The sequence below is a fragment of the Schistocerca piceifrons genome, chromosome 8 (assembly GCF_021461385.2).
Source record: "Schistocerca piceifrons isolate TAMUIC-IGC-003096 chromosome 8, iqSchPice1.1, whole genome shotgun sequence".
Lineage (NCBI taxonomy): Eukaryota > Metazoa > Arthropoda > Insecta > Orthoptera > Acrididae > Schistocerca > Schistocerca piceifrons.
The window spans coordinates 301,127,674-301,150,694 of record NC_060145.1 but is presented as its reverse complement, the minus strand read 5'-3'; the positions used below and the strand labels follow the sequence as shown (position 1 = coordinate 301,150,694).

Sequence of the window (23,021 nt, the reverse complement as noted above, 5' to 3'; positions counted from 1 at the left end):
AGCGATCCGTCTACAGCAAAGACGGCCTTCCAACTGAGCTGAAGTATCTCGGGATGACGTTCTGAAGAAATGGATACAGCAGTAAGCAGATAGGGCATGTGTTTAGACAGACTGTTCCTAGACAACAGCAGGAAGGAAAAGTAGAGCACAAATCACTAGCATCCATCTAGTTTGTCAGCAATACTTCTAGAACAACAGATATTGGCGCTACATGACGTTGTGTATTTCATCCAACCCTACCACTACGAGGCCCAGTGAAAGATGATCTAGGCCTTCACAAAGCAGGGGCAATGGCCTTACAGCAGTGGATACACCGGTTCCCGTCATATTACCGAAGTTAAGCGCTGCCGGCCGTGGCCGGCACTTGGATGGGTGACCATCCTGGCCGCCAAGAGCTGTTGCCGTATTTAGGGGTGTACTCAGCCTCGTGATGCCAATTGAGGAGCTAATCGACCGAATGGTAGCGGCTCCGGTCAAAGAAAACCATCATAATGACTGGGAGAGCAGTGTGCTGACTACACGTCCCTCCTATCTGTATCCTTAGCCTAGGATGACACGGCGGTCGGGTGGTACCGATGGGCCACTTGTGGCCTGAAGACGGAGTGCTTTTGTGTTTATCGCAAACCAGGAGTCGACCAAATTCTATGCCAGTGCAGCAAAGCATATGTTGCAGAAACTATGCATGGTAGAAGAGAGGTGCCACACTGATTACGTCATACCACCATATCAGCCATGACCGACAATAGTATGGCTGTACTATGGATTACAATAGCATCAAAATATTTAGTCAATACTCCTTCTGGAACTGAGTAATTAAATTGGTCATTGAAATTAGAGCCCAAAGTTGTCTAATTAATAAAAATAGTGGCATACAACTGAATCATACGTGGAGGCCTGCACTGGGCCTAGAAAAAGAGCAGCGTGCCTGTACAGCGACATCAGCACCTGCCAGTGATAGCGTGGATGCTGGAGAACAAAATTCATAGCTAGTCGCCGCTACCCATACCACAGCTACCGCCCACTGTGGTGACCGCATGGAGCGGATTGGTGGAAGGGGGTAACAGCCAATGAATACAGGACGCCGACAGTAGTGAAGCACGGTCATTTGCGACCACCCGAAGATAGCAACGAATCTGTTTGCCAAAATATTGTGGAGTAATTATGACGCGACGCGACCCGACCGGACACGCGAGAATTCTACAATAAACAAATACCCTGGGAAAACATCAGATCGTAACATATATATTATATGTATGTCCACAGGCTTTCACAGGCGTTGTCTCTGAAAATAAAATGTTCTAGGTTGTTACGCCAGGTCATATTTCTTCTACACGATCGAGATTTCCACCCCTCTGCTGGGATCTTCATCAGGATCTTGTGGTGTCCACAGTAGGCTGAACACTGTCAGAAACCTGTGTTGCTTTCTCTTATAAAGGGGCAGTTTTCTCGGGTTTATGCTGATGAAGTGGAGTTATTCGATAAAATTCCTGTTGCTACAGTTGGTCGGCTATCGTCATTGGATAGTAAGTGAAATACTCCACACCAGTGATGTTAAAGAACGTACTAGGAAACAGGAACGCCACACGAGGCTAAACGAAGTATGAAATCTGTGGTAGTGGAATATAACGAGAACTGAGGCCTTGACACTAATTTTAATAACGTATTTCTGATGTCTGAGGAAACTAATGTTTATAGAAGAAAAGTCCAAGAAGTGATTGAAATTTCTAAGGGCGCATGTAGGTTCAATAGAAAGAGCAGCTTCAGCTTCAGGCTTCGGGCTCCATGGCTCCCTGCCGTCAAGGACAAACAACATCCAGGAAGCCACCACTTCAGACAATAATAATTTTGATAAACATTGCCCCTCTCTTGCTCTGCCGGTTTCGCTTCTATCCAATGACGGTGCCCCCCAGCCCCGGATCTACGATATTTCCGAACCGGGGAAAAACTTGATGGTTCCCCTCCCCCCCCCCCTCTCCCGCCACGCCTCCACCCCTCCTAACCCTCGACAGTTTGAGATAGGACGTCAAAAATTTTAAAAATCCCATTTTTCAAAAATATGTTAATTTTGTAGTGCACATCTTTCAGAAGAGTTTGATATACAAAACATGTATGTTCGAGGAAATGTAAGACATGTTATTTGGTATTAAGCGTGCCAATGTGCAGTGCCACGCCTCTTCACACAGCATACTTCTATCGCACGTCACTGTGTTTCGCGCTGTGGAATTCAAACGTGTATGTTTTGTAACGGAAGCTATCAAATCCATATTCAGGACAGTGGAAATTAAAATGTCCTTTGGTACACTCCTACTCCCAGTCGGCCTGTTTACCATTCTATCCCCCTTAAAAAAAAACTCAAAATTAATACTGGGTGGGATTATTTGTGACCGGGAGAATAAGGACTCTTCAGAAAATTTGCCCTCTTTATTACCTATTAGCTAATAACTTTCTCTTTTATGTGACATAAAACTGAACACAGGAAATATAAAAGCATTAAAGACAAGAGACAAGCAAAACAGTGCACATTTCTTCAACCCTTAGGTCCCAGCATTTTTTTCTATCCTATCTTGTTACAACTTTACATGGCGTGATTTGCTTTCTGTGAAAGAATCTACTACTTTATCAAAGTTCGTCAACCGTTTTGCTACATGAAAAATCAAAATGTCGTTGTCTAATACTGAAAAAGCTGTTAATACGAATAGTATCCAAGACTGGTGTAGTTTCTCTATTTAATTACGTCTGTTTTGTCACTACCTGCTAGATAAAACGAAATACGCATTTTTAATATTGCAGCAACGGTAACACACGCCAAGTAAGCGAACTGTTTTGGCACAAATGGTCATTTTTATCTATCTTCTAGCACGACAGAATATAATTCACTAAATACCAAATCAAATGCCTATTAGATCCACTAGAAGGAAAACCTTTTAATAATGTTAGGAAATAGTTTCACATTTGATTCAAATGCTCCAGTTTCTCGAGTATGACATCGAATAGTAGTAGTACGAAATTTTTATATAAATTTGGAATCGCTATATTCTTCCACATAATTTGTGTGATCTCCCCGTTTCTTCTCCCTCCTTGTTCTAAGAAACAATCTTGCCATCACTAATGCTGTAACTATTCCTGCCATTGTCAAAACTTATTCTCCGCTTAATTTCACTAACCCTGTCAAAATCACCACTTTAGTTATCCAGCTTTTATTCTCCGGTTAGGCGTCATTACGTCTTCGAAACACGCGTTTTTCAGGCTATTCCAAGAATAGAACTTAAGCGGCTGGTAACAGGGATCTGTACATCTGGCCCTTAGTAGTGTAGCGATCGGGCAAAAATTTTCTGTCAACATTTCATTTTCTTTGATACACCAAGAAGATAATATACAATCTCACTTACCTGTTATTCCTGGTAGTCATTTATTTGCACTCTGGTAGTCTGAGTCTACGGATTTCGCTAATAACTGTACCAACATTTATCATTCGCACACCTAATCAACCACAATAAAGAGCGATTGGCATTCATCCGTTCAGGTTCATTCAGCTCAGCTCGTACAGCCCCGTCCTCTTTTGTGTGCGGGAAAGTTTTTATTTCTAGACGTGAGCGGAATTTCCCTCTGATAGAGACATCACGTTCACTATGCACGCATTCAAAAATCAACTTACGTTTCGTTCAGATATCAACATAGAATGTGTTCAAAAATGTTCAGAAACCAACAAGGATGCGTTTCAAAATCTTGTGAGAAATTGTTAGATCAACGTGCGCTGGAAGTTAGCTGCTTTGTGAAACAAGGTCTTTTTCTTCAGGAATATGAATTTGGCACCTACTGAAATTGCCGCCTGGGCCAGGTACCCCGGTGCCCCCCCCCCCCCCCCCCCCCCCCACCACCACCGCTACACACACACGATCCTGATGGTCCTGATGGCCCCAGCGGCAGGAAGAATTTTAACCAATAACTCTTCTCCAGCACAAGTGCAGGAGAATCCCTTTCTACCCAATGATTTCAGCATTAGGACGGGAATGCTTCACTTACTATCCAATGACGATAGCCCACCAATCATAACCAAAGGAATTTTACCGAATAATCCAATTTCTCCAGCATCAGCGCAGCAAAACTCCACCTTTACAAGATGACGTGACACTGGTCTCTGACAGTGTTCGGTCAACTGTGGACACCAGAGGATTCTGAAGAAGATCGTAGTGGAAGGGGCCAAAACATTGATCAAGTAGAAGAAATACGACGAGTCCTAACAATCTATAAGATTTTAGCTTCCTATGTATTATATTTGAATATAATAATAAATTGTTTAATTACAACAGAATAATACACAGAACGTCTTCATATGAAATTAAGACCTGTGGCGCAGCCCATGATTGGGCTACTGGCCTAACTGCAGGCAGAATGTAGGTAGCCTATCTTCCACGGTGGTGCTTGGAGGGGGACAGTGGCAGACTAAGTTTCCCAGGCGCCTTTTCCCCCTGGGAAAGATCTAGGGTGAGTCACCTAACATTTCAACAGGAAACACCTCCCAAACCACAACAAAAACTGAATATCCAATTTCGCAGACCGAAAGCGAGGAGAGGGGCTTGTGCAGTTGGTTGATACAAACCACCGAGAAATGCACAGACGTATGATTTTCATCACATACTTATGTACTTTTAAACGCAAATCTGTTATTTTTTTTAGCACATTTGAAAATGGAAAAAAATGCTTAATCAATGCCGTTTCTTACATTGTAAAATGTTAATTACATCCAGAATAATTTGTAACGTGAAGTTGACGCTTGACTAAATCCTCTGCAGTACAGTCGTGTGTATCGGAGAGAACCGAATTGATTAGGGATATAAAAAGAACAGTAATGTAACGTAGTTACAGAAGAGACATGAATAGCATTTTGGCCGGCCGAAGTGGCCGTGCGGTTCTAGGCGCTGCAGTCTCGAACTGCGAGACCGCTACGGTCGCAGGTTCGAATCCTGCCTCGGGCATGGATGTGTGGATGTCCTTAGGTTAGTTAGGTTTAACTAGTTCTAAGTTCTAGGGGACTAATGACGTCAGAAGTTGAGTACCATAGTGCTCAAAGCCATTTGAACCATTTGAATAGCATTTTACGTCCACATGCTAACATTTTTATTAGTCTTTTTCTCTGAAGAATACTGTACGGCACTGATTTGTTAGAAGAAAATGTAAGTTAACATGAGAATGTAGTTAAATTTAAAAATTTGTTTTTTGTTTTCAATTGCATAATGTAAAAAAGTGTATCCTGACATTTCACGCCAATAAATATTCACAGTGGTCCCCATTATTTGCTGCACACATTTGTAATCTACCGCATGCCGAATGTCTTACGCAATGCAGTACATCTGCTGTAATGTTGCTGCAAGCTGTCTCAATATGATGTTTCATGTTCTCTATGGTAGTAGGCACATTACAGTACATGTTCTCCTTTAACGTACCCCACAGAAAGAAGTCTAAAGGCGTAAGATCAGGAGAACGGGCGGATCAATTTATGCATCTGCCATGTCCTATGAAACACCTGTCGAACATTCTGTCAAGGGTCAGCCTAGTGTTCATTGCGGAATGTGCAGGAGCACCATCACGTTGATACCACATACGTCTACGCGTTTCCAGCGAGACATTTTCTAGCAATGTTGGCAGATCATTTTGTAGAAACTCGATGTATTTTGTAGCTGTTAGGATGCCTTCAATGAAGTGAGAATCATGGAGATGGTCGCCAATTACTCCGCACCATGCATTTCATGGTCGCCGTCACTCTACCTGTCGAAGCCAGCGAGGATTGTCCACAGACCAGTAATGCATATTTCGTAAATTCACTGCCCCGTGGTTTGTGAAACCTGCTTCATCGGTAAACAGAGAGAGTTGCAACGCATTCTCTGTTAAAGCCCATTGACAGAAATTCACTTGATTATTAAATCCGTCTCCATATAATTGGGACATATGAGACGGGTGAAATTTGTGGCGATGGAGAAGGGCGTTCCCAGGATCTGAACTAGGGAAGGGGGGGGGGGGCAGGTCATACTAGTCTCAGGAAACAAGGACTCGAGACAACATACAGCACTTATTATTAAATAAAACAGTAAACCAGTGAAAAACTGCTTTCAATAAAAATTTTAAATACAAGAATGCACTTGTACAATCCGAGAAAAACATGCAGCATTTCTTATTAAATAAAACAGTAAACTAGTGAAAAACTGCGAATATCTTCTGGGAGGGGGGGGGGGGGGCAGCTAACACACCAACTGCACCTGCTTCTCCTGTGGTGGGTTTGTTACGGATCCGTTTGCGTGTTACGACCGTACCTGTTGCACACAATTGTTTGTGGATGTTTTCAAATATGCGGCGCGTTGGATGATATCTGTCCGAGTACCCTGCTGCATACAACCTGCAGGCTGCAGCTGCATTTTGTCTACACTCGCCATAGATGAGTATCAACTCTGACTTTTCAGAGTTAAAACAAACCATTCTCACAATTCTTACAACACTGTGCACATTGTTGTACTTGGCGACCCTCTCACGTTCCTAGTGTGCGTACTTCTGTTCTTACCTGTGTACAGTACGCTATCACAGACGTCCGGTAGCACACTGTACTACAGTCATTCAGAGTACAAGGACTAATTCAGCAAGCATTGCATGCAGACACTGAGATAACCAAACGCGTAAAAGTCGTAGTCTTCGTAAACATACCCCTACATATCTTGTCTGTTACAACACGCGACCGAACGTCTGAGGTTTCAAGCGTCAACTTTACGTTGCAAATGACTCCGGATGTACTTAAGATTTTACAGTATAACAAACGGCATTGAATAAGCATTTGTTTCTATTTTCAGTTGTACTAAGATAATAACAGGTTTCCATTAAAAAAAAATAAGTATGTGTTGAAAATCATACTTCTGTGCATTTCTCAATGGTTTGTATAACCATTTCCATCAGCCTCTCTCCTCACTTTCGGTCTGTGGAATTGGTTCTTCAGTGTTTTTTGTGATTTGGGAGGTGTTTCTAGTGGTAATGTTAGGTGACTCACCCTATATACAGGGTGTCCCATTTATCGTGACCATCCTAAATAACTGTCCAGATGCAAATTACAAAATGTTTCAAGGAAATGTTCTTTAGCCGTCAGGGGGACATCAATCAGCATGATTGCCTTCGTTGTAGCGTTGTTTTCTACAAAGATATGAACAGCGGAATGACTTTTTTAAATGGCACCCTGTATTTCTTATTCGGTAATACATTTCCTCTCCTAAAGACGTATTAAAAAATTTATCACAGTGTACCATTCACTGAAACAAAACGTTATTAATTACATAACACAACATTGACTTTGAGCCCGGGATCACAAACTCATCCACTTGCTGGAGTTGTCAGAAAACAAACCAAGTAAAAACATAACACAAAACTGACTTTGCCCCTCCTGCACCTTTACCCAGGAGTAGAACATTGAAAGGTGCTCAAAGTGGTGACCCTGGACACCGATACACTGGTGCACTCGTTGAATGAAAGAATTATTTACTGCTTCCAGTGTTGCCTGCTGAAGAGAATTACAAGCAAGCACGATACTTTCCTACATGTCCTCTGGAGTTGTTGGGATTTTGCGATAGACAACGTCTTTAATGCATCTCCAAAGAAAAAAGTCCAGAGGATTTAAATCAGGAGACCTAACAGGCCAAGTAACTGTTCCTCCTCGACCAATCCATCTGGCAGGATACCTTCCGTTCAGAACACGACGTGCACGCCGGACATTATGTACTGGACATCCATCGTGTTGATACCACAGAAGCATTCTGGCTCTTAGCGTCACTTCATCCAGAAGAGGAGGAGGAATTCGTCTGAGGAAGTTGTGCCGTTCAGACTACAATTTATGAAATAAGGGCCAATAATTGTAGTACCAAGCATCTCACACCAGACGTTAACTCTCCATTGACGCTGATGTTCCACTTGTCTAAGCCATCGTGGGTTGTCGCTGGACCAATAATGCATGTTCCTTGTATTTACCTGTCCTTTGTTTGGGAAGGAACATTCATCGGTAAACAGAACATTGGAGAAGAAGTTCGGGTTGTCGAAGATTTGCTGCTGTGCCCAATGTCAGAATTGTACACGATTCTGGAAATCATTTCCATGCAATTCTTGATATAGGTATACATGGTAAGGATGGGACCGGTGACGTGTAAGAATATGGTGTACACTGGTTTTAGGAATGCCAATCCAGTGTTCAAACTGTCGTGTGCTCACATGTGGATTGATAGCAACGGAAGCGAGAACAGTAACTTCGGCAGCTTCGTCTGTGCGAGTGCTACGAAGATTGCGTTGTCGTGAGTTGGAACTTCCTGTTTCCTGAAGCGTTGCAAGACCAGGAAACATACATCGGGAAGGTGGGTTCTTGTCAAGATATCGCCCTCTATACAGCTCCGCTGCCGGCGTAGCATTTCGCCTACCTTCAACAACAACAACAACAACAACAATCAAAGAAACGTTGTGTCGATGCAGTTCGTAGGGAGGACAGCCTTTTCTGTATGCCTACTCTACACAACAGTATTTAAAAGGACTAAACTACCGTACTAAATGCACTCGTACATAACACAACAGTATCGCAATTACTGTTCCGCTAACTTACATTCCCCATAGATGAGTAGCATTTATACCTTCTCTTCGTTGGTGTACATTCTACTCACACAACTCTTCAATTGCGATGGTTGACGGAATGACGGGTGTGCATCCATCTTATGTTTACATTTATCCTCTGTCAACGTCAGTACGTGGATGTGTTCCATTACCCCGAGTATCTGCACTAAGCGCTGGGAGTGTCAACGTCAATGTTGTGTTATGTAATTAATAACGTTGTGTTTCATGGAATGGTACACTGTGATACATTTTTGAATAGGTCTTTAGAAGAGGAAATGAGTTACCAAATAAAGAGCAGAGGAGTTGAGACGCATGTGGCGTTCGCTGTGTTATTCAGTGGTTTGGTATTTAACTAATTTGTAAATGAAAATGATAATCTTATTTTATTGCATTGAGCAATTACTAAATAATTTTTCTCCCGGCTAAAGATTTGGTCAAGTTGCTAAAGAACTCCAAGTTAACGTCGTGTTAAAGTGTTGTCTGTAAGTTGTGTAAGTGTCACTAAATCACAGTTCATACAACATATCCTATACAACTATTGATTATGATGGAAGCAGTTATCTTCAGCAAAATGATCATTAAAACCACCGAATGTCAGCCGCGCACAACACTGACGTATGTTACCTGAAACAATATTCTTCGCAACTCATGGTTAATTAATTTCGGCTCCACACATCAGCTAGAAAAGTTTGTTATAAGGATCGTGCTATGAGCACTGTTTTTAAAGAACCAATCTGATTCGAATTATTCTCATTAAAATGAGTTCGGCACCACCGGTGTACATTTATTTTTACACATTTGTATAACATTCGGCGTTTATGTCTGCAGATTTGCGTAATTTGAATTTGCCGCTGAGATAATTGTTAAGATGGCGGCAGACAATTGATAGAGACTTTCTATTGTTAGAGCAAATAAGATGAGTATTTGAAATGCTTATTGAACTAAGTAGTTCTAAGTTTTAGGGGACTGATGACCTCAGATGTTAAGTCCCATATTGCTCAGAGACATTTGAACCATTTGAACAATTTTAATGTGCTGCTAAGGTATATCATGCCATTAGACACTGGTACCTTTACTGATACAAAAAGGGATCAATACGGCGTCCATCAGTGCCCAGAAGAGTCTGGTTTGCATTCTGCATAGCAGAACGAAGCATATCCGTAGGTATGCTGACTACCTCTCTTGATATGCTGCGCTTCAGATCAGCACATGTGTGAATGTTCCTCTGGTAAATCCTGTCCTTCATATAGCCCAACAATCAGAAATCACAGGAAGTGAGATCAGGTGGTCGTGCCGGCCAAGCATTTAGAAACGGTCATCTTTCATTAAAAGTACTGAGTTCAGTGTGTCTCTCTCCTGTAGAGCAGGTATGACATGCTGGCGAAGCATCTCGCAGTAACACTGGCCAGTCACAATGCACGTATTTGATCCTTGAGCACCAACCTGTTCAAAAGAGAATGAGCCAATGATGGACATAGCCATCAAGCCACACCATATGGTGCCACCTTCACCACACAGAGGAGCTTCCTGCACAGTGACTGGAGGTGAAGATCCCCACACCCGCGAATTCCTTGTGTTCACCTCATCCGTCAGAGAAAAATCAGCTTCATCTGTTCATAGGATGGTCCAGGGCCAGCCCTCGTCAACTTCAATCCTTGCGAGAAAGTGGAGAGCGAAAGTCAGCACGTCGTTGTGCGTCCTGTGGTGCAAGCTGCTGTACGATATGGGTTTCGTACAGATGCCATATGAGAATGGTTCAAAGAACCTTCAGTGGACTTCGGGATCTCCAACTGTCATGACACAGCACACACTCTGCCTGAGGAGCTGTGCGCACACTTGTCTGCCATAGCAACAGCTATTTCATCAACCACCTGCGGTGTAATCGGACGTCTGTCTCTTCCCAGAGCGACGTACAGCTCTCCAGATGATTTGAACTTCTTCATCATGCTACGCACAGCAGGTGGGGAGAGAGGACCCTTCCATAATCCTTTCAGTCAGCGATATTTTCGAAGCGCAGCTCCAGCATTACTGTTGTTTTGATAACATGATAATGCCCTGCTCCTTTCGTCCAATCTCATGTTGACACCAGTCTCATGTTGACACGTCAAGAAATGCACTGCGACTGGTCAGGTGTGTGAGACTATGAATCACGATGACTGAACATGGCAGCTGGTGTCCATAGTTGGAAGTGGATGGTGACGCTGTGATGCATGGAAATCATGCACCCCATACTCTGGACATTAATGCTACCAAGTTTGGTACTTGTGCGGTGACTAGTTTCTGTGTTATAACGTATTAAATAGGGAAAGTTTAATTATAGCCACTCGGTAGTTCGTGCTGGATGGCGCTGCAGTCGGACTGCGGGCAAGTTGCCGTAGCTCATGTCTAAGTGATGAATCTGCAGTCGGACAGATCGGATGGCACGGTAATTCGCAGCTCCTGTCATTGGTAGAGTTAACGGATGGTCATGCTTCTGCTACAAATTTTCACGGGACCATTGTCCCACGGCTGATTGTTCTCGCTATGTATAAGTTTCGGAAAACGGCGTTTTTTGCCATTTTATCAACATTGAACTCCAAAGTCTAAAGTCTCTACCTTCTGCACAAATCATGTAAAACTTTTGAAATTCGCGTGTAGCATAAATCTCTGTAATATCTCTAAGCTTTACATAATTTTGTTATTTATTTTAAATATGGTCGGAGTTAGGCTTTCTCCTTGATATAGGTGATATTTTCTCATGCAGGAAAGTTCCGTATTTGTGAATCGCCTTCCAGAGTGCATGCAGCATTACCCCTGGCCACCGAATGCGCAGATGGTGCCATAGAGGGAGGGGGAGAGGGGGCAGTGGCAGTGGTGGCGGTTCCTAGCCGACGGCACAGTGCGGTAGGGTAGCTATAGTTCTACAGCTGTAGTCTTCACACAAACGCGGGACTTGGTAAGATGCAGCTAGCGTGGTTGCGAACGATCATATTAACAGGTTATAGCAGTTGTTGTTTTTGTGGTCTTCAGCCCGAAGACTGGTCTGGGGCAGCTCTCCATGTTACCCTATACTGTGCAAGCCTCATCGTCTCCAAATAACTGCTGCAACTTCCATCATTCTGAATCTGCTTACTATATTCATCTCTTGGTCTTTCCCTACGATGTTGACCTCCCATTTTCCCCCTCCACTTGCCCTCAATACTAAACTGGTGACCTCTTGATGTCTCGGAACGCGTCCCACCAACCGATCCATTCTTCTAGCCAGGTTGTGCCACAAATTTCTTTTCTCCCCAGTTCTATTCGATACCTTCTCATTAGTTACGTGATCTACTCATCATTGAATATTTTCAGCATTCTTCTCGAGAACCACATTTCAAAAGCTTCTATTCTCTTCTTATCTAAACTGCTTATCGTCCACTTTCCACTTCCATACATGGCTACATAGCAGACAAAGACTTCCTAACACTTAAATCTATATTCCACGTTAAGAAGTTTCTCTGCATCAGAAACGCTATTCTTTCCATTGCCGGTCTACATTTTATATCCTCTCTACTTTGGTCATCATCAGTTGCTTTAGCCGCACTGTGAAGCCGCGCGGTCTCAGGCGCCTTTTCACGGTCCGCGCGGTTTTCCCCGAAGGAGGTTCGAGTCCTCCCTCGGGCATGTGTGTTGTCCTTAGCGTAAGTTAGTTTAAGTTAAATTAAGTAGTGCGTAAGCTTAGGGATCGATGACCTCAGCAGTTTGGTCCCACAGCATCTTACCACAAATTTCCAAAAGAATCAGTTCCTTTGTTGCCTAAATAGCAAATCTCATCTCCTACTTTAAGTGCCTTGTTTCCTAATCTAATTCCCTCAGCATTATCTAATTTCATTTGATTACTTTCTATTATCGTTGTTTAGCTTTTGTCGATGTTCACCTTACATCCTTCTTTCAAGACACTGTCCATTCCATCCAACTGCTCTTCCAAGTCCTTTGCTGTCTCTTGCAGAATTGCAATGTCGTCGACAAATCTCAACGTTTTTATTTCTTCTCCCTGAACTTTAATCTCCACTTCAAATTTTTCTGTGTGTTTCTTTACTTCTTGCTCAGTGCACGGATTGAATTACGTCGGGGATTGTCTACAACCCTGTCTAACTCCCTTCTCAACCACTGCTTCCCTTTCAACTCCCTCGACTCTTTTAACTGCCGTCTTGTAAGTCGCAAACAGCCTCTCGCTCCCTGTATTTTATCTCTGCTACTTTAAAAATTTCAAAGAGAATATTCCAGTCAACATTGTCATCTGTCGGCATCTGCTTTCTTTGGAATTGGAATTATTGTATTCTTCTTGAAGTCTGAGAGTATTCCACCCGTCTTATAGTTTTGTTATGGCTGGCTTTCCCAAGGCTATCAGTTGTCATGACGGAATGTCGTCTACTCCCGGGGCCTTGTTTCGACTTAGGTCTTCCACTGCTCTGCCAAATTCTTCTCACAGTATCATACCTCCCACCTCATCTTCATTTATCTCCTCTTCCATTTCTATAATATTGCCTTCAAGTTCATCTCCCTTGTACAGACCCTCTACATACTCCTTCAAACTTTAAGCTTTTCATTTTTTACTCATTTAATCCTCCGCTGCCTTCACTATTTCATCTACCCATTCATCATCTGCTGCATTCCTTGCCCATCTTCTACATAATCGTTGCTTAATGATTCCTTTGAAACCCTCAACAACCTTCAGTCCTTTCAACTGGTCCAGGTCCTGTCTTCTTAATTTCCAGCCTATCTGCAGTTTCTTCAGTTTTAATCTACACTTCATAGACAATAAATTATAGTCAGAATCCATATCTGGCTCTGGAAATGTCTTACAATTTAAAATCTGGTTCCGAAGTCTCTGTCTTACGACACATGGTGATCTTTTCTACCGTGTTGAAACTCTAGAGATCTATCGATGACAGGATATGGAATAAAAAAGATCTAATAAACTTATGCTCGGAAACGCATGGTTTCCATGCTAGTATATTTAATCACACATTATTACAGAGACTGCAGTCTGATACACTCTGTACCATGGAGCCACAGTTACAGTACTTGTTGGAAATGGTTTCCATATGCCTCAACGCATGTGTGTACGCGCCATAGCATGTTCTGTCTCTGTGTTCACATCAGCCAGGCTACATCCGAACAGTTTCAAAGGCAGCATGAATACGCTGCTTCAGTGTCTCCACATCTGGGATAGGCTCTGCGTACACGATACTTTTGAGATGGCTCCGTAACCAGAAATCGCACGTGTTGAGATCCGGTGAAAGAGCGGGTCATGCAACTGGACACCATTGTCCGATCCATCGACGAGGGAAGACACGATTGAGATGCGTCCGGACGTTAAAGGCGGAGTGGGCTGGAGCAACGTCATACAGCAGCCACATAACGCTTCGAATCATCAATGGTACTTCTTACAGTAGGGGCGGGAAAGTCACCCACAGGAAACGCCAATAATTCCTGCGTGTTAGGCGGCGTGGAAGAAGACTGGTCCCACCTGTGAGTAGGATGGATGACAAAAATCGCGGAATCTTGGTTGCCTGGCGAATAAACCAGTGACAAAACTGCTCACTATGAGGAACGTCTATCGCTAATAAGCCCTGCACACGCTGTAAGTGATAAGGATAGTAACAACTGTCATGGAGAATGTTCCACACGGTCGTCTGGCTTACCCTATACTGGAGAGCCAACGCCTGGTATTGACACGGCAGTCGCCTTTCACAGTATCAATCACATTTTCCTGTCTGGTGTCCAAACACATCGGATACGTCCTTAATGATTTCCTGCTTCCTGAAACGACCCTGTTTCAGACAAACGGCGAAACACTGTTGCAAACATTGTACGCTGTGGTTGTTGTCGGCGGGGATAGGCCTCCTGCTGCAACCTTGGTGCCCGCCGCCCGTTGCCATTTGCCTTTCTGTAAGTAAACACCTTTTCGGCAAGCTCTCGATTCCAATAGCCGGCCGGAGTGGCCGAGCGGTTCTAGGCGCTACAGTCTGGAACCGCGCGACCGCTACGGTCGCAGGTTCGAATCCTGCCTCGGGCATGGATGTGTGTGACGTCCTTAGGTTAGTTAGGTTTAAGTAGTTCTAAGTTCTAGGGGACTGATGACCTCAGAAGTTAAGTCCCATAGTGCTCAGAGCCATTGGAACCATTGATTCCAATACGGGGCCATTGTGTACAACGCTGTATCACATCCATTACAAGATAAATCAGCAAGAGAAGTGAATGGGACACAACATTACCAATTACTATGGCAGGAGAGGGCGCCAGGGCGTGACAGTACCACCCACTAGGAGGAAACCATGCATACTGTAACTGTGGCTGCACGGTACAGCGCGTATTAGACCGCAGTCTCTGTAACAAAGTATGACTGAGTAAATGGTCCCTAGCATGGAAATCATACAGCAACGGCCTTGCCGCAATGGTAGCAACCGTTCCCGTCAAGTCACCGAAGTTAAGCGCTATCGGGTCGGGCTAGCACTTGCATGGGTGACCATCCGGTCTGCCGAGCGCTGTTGGCAAGCGGGGTGCACTGAGCCCTTGTGAGGCAAACTGAGGATCTACTTGATTGAGAAGCAGCGGCTCCGGTCTCGGAAACTGACATACGGCCGGGAGAGCGGTGTGCTGACCACAAGCCCCTCCATGTCCGCATCCAGTGACGCCTGTGTGCTGAGGATGACACGGCGGCGGGTCGGTTCCGTTGGGCCTTCATGGTCTGTTCGGGAGGAGTTTAGTTTTTCTTTAAACCATAAATTTCTGGACATAAGTTCATTAGACATTTTTTGTTCCATATCCCCGCATCCACCAATCCGTAGAGTTTGTACACAGTGAGTCACCCTGTGTAATCAGTCTGAAACCAGTATGACAAGTAATTCGACCAGTCAACTGTTTGTTATTGAAATCGCAGTGGAAACAGGATTACGCTGCAATTACAACAGCGTGAACAATTTATTTTCGTCTGACTTGTATACCATTTTTATCTTTCTCTTGTTGCCATGTCAAAATGAGCTTTTGTTCCCAAAACGCAGCGAGGTTTGCAAAATTTCACTTCGCTAATATGCTATTGCAAATGCAACTGCGATAGAATCCAGAAACAGTCTACCATTAATGAAACAATTGAGGATGAGTAAGATCAATAGCTTAAGAAAAGCTAGTGCTCAGTATAAAAGTTAAAGTATGATCCTAAGTTGTTGCAAACCCATGCTAATTCTTATTTCACGAGCTATCAATGGCTCTTAAAATAATTACAATATTCCACAGAAAAAATCTGTAGTCACTTGTATACCAAAGCAGATAAGGAAGTTTTGGATGATACCTTCATGGCAAAATACTCTCTGTTTGCATGCTATCAATTGTCAAAATATCGTTTCGTTATCTCGAACTGTTTATGAAACATGAAGATTGTTGTAAATATTTCACTTGCACTCTATCTTTTGAGCACACAACTGGTAGTGATTACACTACGTACAATCCATTTTCTTGAGACTGCCGATAGTTATAGATCTCGTCTCAAGTTTACAGAAAATTCAACATTGAGCTGCACTTCGTACACCGCAGTGTATGGTCTAATACACAGATTCCTAGGGACCTCTATTTTTCATTGCAAAGCGTTCTAATATCGCGCAGTACCTTGCCTGGTATAGAAATATGACAATAACTATGACCATTAATGAAATGATAGGCAGTTCATCATGTAGCTGAGGAAAAAGGCTACGAGATGCGTATGATTTTTTCCCAAATAGGTTCTTTAAAATCGTTGGAGGAAAGTCGCAGCGCAGCCAATATTGGCCCGCCTCCATCCCTGCAGTTTAGCTGAGCCAGAGGGTGACGTCGCAAGGCGCCACACTTTAACACCATTACGGTTGAATTGTCGATACCAATGAAATTCACCAAGAGCCGTGTAAGTTAAGATGTTATTTCATTTTATTTCCTTACACCATCTTCAGGCCCCATATGCATCTCTCCAAGTAAACGAAAATGTCACATAAATCTCTGGATGTCGTTTGTCTGTTTGAGATTAATGAACTGCCTTCTGATGCTATAACTGAGTACTATGTCAACCTGTTGTTGATAGAAACTGTTTGGAAAACAAAATGAAGCACCAGAAGATGTGGTAGGATGTCAATGTAACTTCGCACACATACACACAATTGGTAACTATGTAAATGATTAGAAGTGAAACTCTCTATCCCAAGTAGAATTGCCAACAGAGTGCATTGGTGTTGTTCATGCTACCAGGTCTGGTAAGGTTGTGGCGGTACGCCACATAATGTGATAAAAATGATATTGAATAACTTCGCAAATATAACAAAACTGACGTCGTAACGAAATAAACATTATCGCAGAAAAATAACAAAGGCATTAATCAATTAATGTGATCTACAAATGTAATTGCAATCTCTGTTCTTTTGCAAAAGGATCGCTCTCTCTTCCCTTTTGTTTCTTCGTAGTGTAAGAAGCCTTTTTGTGATGAGGCACGATCCTCTGCTACGCCCATCCCACCTGGATCTCTGCCCCTCCTACCTTTTACAATCCCTTCAAATCCTGGAACGCCATGTGCTCCACCACACCTATCACATCCGCATCCCCTCCCTCACGTGGATCCTGTATGACCTCATTCGATTCCTGCACCTCCTCCTTTTCCTCGAACGGATACGGATCCTGTATGCCTCCCGCAAACTTGATCCCCCTCACCCGCTTGTCTCTCGCATCCTTTCCCACCCCCGACGGCTGCTGCGCCTGTATTCCCACGTCCCACCCACTCTCCATCTCTCCACTCTCCATTCCCTTGCTCAAGGTGGCCTCCGACAACTCCCCCACCATGATGATGCCCTCATCCCCACCATCTCCCCTCCTACCAACTTTGATCCTTCCCTTCCACCCCCTGTGTTTTCCCTAAGGCCACCCTCTCTCCCTTCTCTCCCTCTTCTCTTCCTCCCTCCCTTCTCTCCCCCCAGGCTTCCCCTCCCCCTTCCTGCTCCTCTGTCACTGGCATCTACACCCTCCCCCTCTCGCTCCTCCCCTACCTTTTCCCCTTTGGCAGGTCCTCGGATTCGTACATGAACAGTGAACATTCGTGCGCCGGAGATCGTCGCCAGTGTTTATGTGTGCCTTTGTGATAGTGATTCAGTGTTTCGTCGTTTGTGCTCCATTGTTCACATGTGTCATTTCTGTCGTCTATGTTCGTGTGCTAGTGATGAACGTTTTTTCTTTCACTGCGCCTGTGAACGGCTCCATGTATTTTACTTTGTGTCTACTGTTTTTTATCCACTGTTTGGTTTGTTTTTCTATGTCTTCTTATGTCCTACTTGTATTATCTGTGGCCGAAGAGCGGCGTAGTGTTTCCGCTGTCGGCCTACCTGTATAAGGTTTCGAAATGACTATACAGAAAAAAAACGAAGCACGAAAACGTGTAAGTTTTATCTAATATTTAGCCTAAATATAATCAAATATTACTCAAACGTGTCGCTAATGGTTTACTGTAACAGATCCTATATTCATGAAGTGAATGACTTAAATGCTTTATGCAAAGTTTATAGGGGAACACTGGTGCGAAGGTCAGCGCCATTGTTCTAAATGATAACGATAAATTTAAATGAAGGAGATTTCTCTGATTAGCGGCTCTCCCTTTCAAACAGTAAAAGTAATCCGTTTGTCCAATATTGCATCATATTTGAGTAAAGTGACTTCAGTAAATTGTTTTGATCCCCACTTAACGAAACTGCGAGAATTTCCTTAGCATTGAATTTTCATAAAATTATAAAATAATTATGAAAAGTTAATTACTATAGCAAAATAAAAACTACAGCCATACATCTGGAATTTTGTGTGTTGGTGGTGTCTTTTAATACCAAAACATATCGGGCAAATTAAATGCAAGAAGCACCACAATGAGTCAGTGACGTAAATAATTTTCCAGTTGTGAAGCAGGCAGAATAACACTAACTCCAACTATTCATAACATATAAATACAAATACATAAAAGAACCACCACACGGTACATGGGCGGCGTGGTCAGATAATGAGTGTTCACTGTGAAGGACAAGGAGATGCCGCCTACTCACGTGACAGCGTTATCAGCGCTAGACAGAGTTTGGAAAGAGCCTCATTGCGGGTCTCGATTTGGCCAGCTGGTAAAAATATCCAATATCCAGATTTGTAGGGAATTGGGATGTGACAGTGAGCCGATTTTGGACGGCATGGGAACGTGAGGACAGGCGTACTCATTCCCAAGGTTCTGGTCCATCATGTCTGACAACAACAAGGGAGAATCGCCGTATTGTGCACCAAGCACATCATAACCCCTTCAAATATGCACCTTCCATCCAAGAATACGTAACAACTCTCTTCATCATTGTGTCTTCCCACATCATTAGTCAGAGACTAGCAGCAGTCAGACTAGGGAATTACTGTTTCATACATAGGTTGCCGTTAACACCATAACACAAATGGCTGCGTTTGATGTGGTGCCCTGGCTGAGAAGCAAAAACTGCTGAAGGATGGTGTCATATTGTGTTCAGCGACAAATCGTGGTTCTGCAGTACCATCGTCAACGAGTTGGCGGCGACCTGAGGAGAGGTCCCATTCTTCCAGTGTCTTGACGAGGCATAGTGGTGTTGCTCCTGATGTCACGGAGGGGGGAATCATGGAATATGACTTCAGGCCACCGCCGGCTGGTAGTGTCTGATGGAACGCTCAAGTTGAACAGGTATGTCACAGAATCCTGCATCCTCATGGTTAACTCATATCGACACTATCATAGTACAATTTTTCAATTGGCCAATGGTCCGCCACACATGGCACATGTCTGTATGAACTGCCTGCGCAAAGTTGAGGTACTCCCACAGCCAGTAAGATATCCAGATCTGTCCCCTGTAGAAAATGTGTGCGAACAGGTCGGACTTCACGTATGTCCCAACGCCAGTCTCCAGGATATCAAGGACCAGTTACAGCAATTGTGGAACAGTTTGCCGCAAGAGGGGATACAAAAGCCTTACGAACCCGTTCCCAACCGAATCAGAGCAAGCATCGGGACCAAATGTGGTGCAACGTCATAAATGAATTCATACAGTGATTTTTTTTTTTTTTTTTTGTAAATTTGACTCGATTTTGTAATCCCTGAAATAACATCACAATTAGGGTTGCCACCTGTGACGCTTTTGTGTTGTTCCTACTTTTCTATAAGTGTCCCAGGCGCCTATATAAGTACGACGGGACCCCTCCAATATCTCCTTTTTTGGCTTTCAGTTTTATTTAATATTGCATAATTTTTAATTTCGTATTATTAAGTTTATTATTAAAAATTATGCAATTAAATTTGTGCAATTTAATTTCGTATTATTAAGTTTATTATCTTTGAGGTTCGCCGATGACACTGTAAGTCTGTCAGCGACAGCCAAGGACATGGAAGAGCAGTTGAACGGAATGGACAGTGTCTTGAAAGGTAGGTATAAGATGAACATAAACAAAAGCAAAAACTTTACAGTTTTAATCTGCCAGGAAGTTTCATATCAGCGCACACTCCGCTGCAGACTGAATCTCATTCTGGAAACATCCCCCAGGCTGAGGCTAAGCCATGTCTCCGCAGTATCCTTTCTTTCAGGAGTGCTAGTTCTGCAAGGTTCGCAGGAGAGCTTCTGTAAAGTTTGGAAGGTAGGAGACGAGATACTGGCAGAAGTAAAGCTGTAAGGACCGGGCGTGAGTCGTGCTTCGGTAGCTCAGATGATAGAGCACTTGCCCGCGAAAGGCAAAGGTCCCGAGTTCGAGTCTCGGTCGGGCACACAGTTTTAATCTGCCAGGAAGTTTCATATCAGTGCACACTCCGCTGTAGAGTGAAAATCTCATTCTACAATACCGATTGTTTCTACAACTACCTTACTGTGTTTCACCTGTCCCCTTTTAGATGGACGTCCTTTCTGTGGTTTCCTGAGGCCTTTAACCTAAAAACCCGCCTAGTCCCTTCCACACTGCCCCCGCAACCGTGTAGCCACTTCCTGTGTGTAGTGGACACCTGACTTATTAAGCGGAATCCGGAAACCCACCACCTGGTGGCGCAAGTCAAGGAATCTGCACCCTACACGGTCACAGAACCGCCTGAGCCTCTGATTCAGACCCTCCACTCGGCTCTGCACCAAAGGACCACAGTCAGTTCTATCGACGATTCTGCAGATGGTGAGCTCCGCCTTAATCTCGCAAGCAAGACTGGCAATCTTTACCATTTCCGCTAACCGCCCCAAAACCAGACAGAACCTCCTCCAATCCAAAGCAACACACGTCATTGATACCGTCATGAGCCACCAACTGTAGTTGGCTGCAACCTGTACTCTTCATGGCATCCAGAAGCACCTTTTAAACATCCGTAATGACTCCCCCGGTATGCACACGGAGTGCACACTGGCTTCCTTCCCCTCTTTGGCAGCCCCATTACGCGCCTAACACTGGAGCTCCCACCTAACAGCAAACCCACCCTCTGTGAATGCCCAGACCTTGCGTGCCAACAAGCTTACTCTGGAACAGGGTGGACGACTGCATCCGGCTCAGAGACTTCATCAGCCACAGATAACGCCCGAAATCTGTTCGGCAAACAAACTGGGGAGGCCCTACGATCGGGCCATCGTGAAGTCTTTCGCTGCCTGCCAGACTTTGGAATAATCTCCCTCTCGACCATGGGTGAGGGGTCAGCCTCAGTGCAGGCAGTACCCGGGGCGGCCACAGCAGTGGGCCGATAGGGGGACACGTGAGACGTGTATTAAGTGCTACCGACTTTTCACTTGCCAAAGGTGGAAGTGTCCCGACTTTTGACTTGCCAAAGATGACAACCTTAATCACATGTCCTCTCAACACGTGAAGTTCCATCTCGTTTCCTCCTTCCCTACCATTTTGTTTCCTCCTTCCCTACTGGGTGCTTCACTTCATTTATCATTTAGCTTATGTTTGAAATAAGTCGTATATAAAACAATAATAATGTAATGATAGCAGCTGTTGACGATCTGATTTGTCATTTCTGATTAAGTTTACATATTATAACACTAAAAATACAACCATTCGTGCATAAGGGTGATCTCGTTTGAGGCTCGACAGGAATGCTGAAAATTTTCCGTGTAGAACAGCGCCTGATTCTGGAGCGACATATTTGATATTTTGGTAGTATTTCAAAGCTATTGGCATTTGCATTTGTACCCTACATACCCGCAGTGATACGGCATTGGATGGCATAAATTATTCAAAATGGTTCAAATGGCTCTGAGGACTATGGGACTTAACATCTGTGGTCATCAGTCCCCTAGAACTTAGAACTACTTAAACCTTACTAACCTAAGGACACCACACACATCCATGCCCGAGGCAGGATTCGAACCTGCGACCGTAGCGGTCACGCGGTTCCAGACTGAAGCGCGTAGAACCGCACGGCCACATCGGCCGGCCACAAATTATTATTCTAAAGCAATGCGATACCTTTCTGTCCAATGACGGCCCGATTGCACAATGAATCTCAGACCGTGAATCGACGAGGTGGACAAGTACTCCTTAACTGCTTCCCACAGCAGCATTCTTCCCGAGCCTTTTCCTTGTCTGTGACAACTCATGTAGGACTCAGAGACTGAGAGATTCGTTGTGCTCTGTTAGCCGCAACGCGCATGAAATAATCAATTCGGAGTATCGCTAATGAGCTACCAGCGCGTGAGATATACACCAGAAAAGAGGCAAATCAATGCATTGTTACGAATAGCTGTTTTTTCTCGCCCATATGCTCACTGCGAAGCAACTCATCAAGGCCGCAGTGTGCATGAATGATACATCAACACATCGTAGCCGAAGGAAGAATACTGCGTAACTCACCCAAAAGCATAAACAGAGACAGCACATTACTGTTGCTTGTTGCCAGTGGCGGCTCGTCAGTATACATTCTGGGTGTTCACAGATTTTGAGATTCAGATAAATTTGAGAGTGTGAAATTAGCAGCATATGCTGTATAACATTTCTGCTTATCAAAAAGCTTATACAACTACACCCACTGCCAATAACAACAACAGCTATAAAAATGATAGTAATACTGATAATAAGATGCATAGCTTATCTGACAAGAGAAAGAATTGCTTTTGTGGAATTTTGTTGTCTTGTTCGTTATTAAGTGTAGTTTAGGGCAATGACGAAATAGTGTGTAAGCTTTCACAACTGTCGATTTCGCATTTTTGTATAACTGGGAGTTTTCGTGCTTTTCCATTTTTTCGGACAAATGTACAAGATCCCTAACAGATGTATTAGTTCACGAATTTACTTTCGGGCAGAAAATCAGATACTCTTACGCTGCACCCACATAACAACTTGTGCAAACTGTGCCCTTCTTTGTTAAATGTTCGCTTGTAGTCCCGCTTATTTGATTTCTTCACTCTCTTAAA

The 23,021-nt window shown here is 43.8% G+C and overlaps 1 protein-coding gene across 1 annotated transcript in view; it reads right to left on the bottom strand.

Moving 5' to 3' along the window:
- The window catches only part of LOC124711844 (sodium channel protein Nach-like), a 158,680-nt gene extending 136,507 nt beyond the window's left edge, over positions 1-22,173 (bottom strand). Inside the window, exon 1 of the mRNA XM_047242069.1 lies at positions 22,078-22,173. Within this exon, the coding sequence (XP_047098025.1) occupies positions 22,078-22,172 (95 nt within the window). The 5' untranslated portion in view covers position 22,173. The remainder of the gene's footprint in view (positions 1-22,077) is intronic.
- Positions 22,174-23,021: the final 848 nt, after the last annotated feature.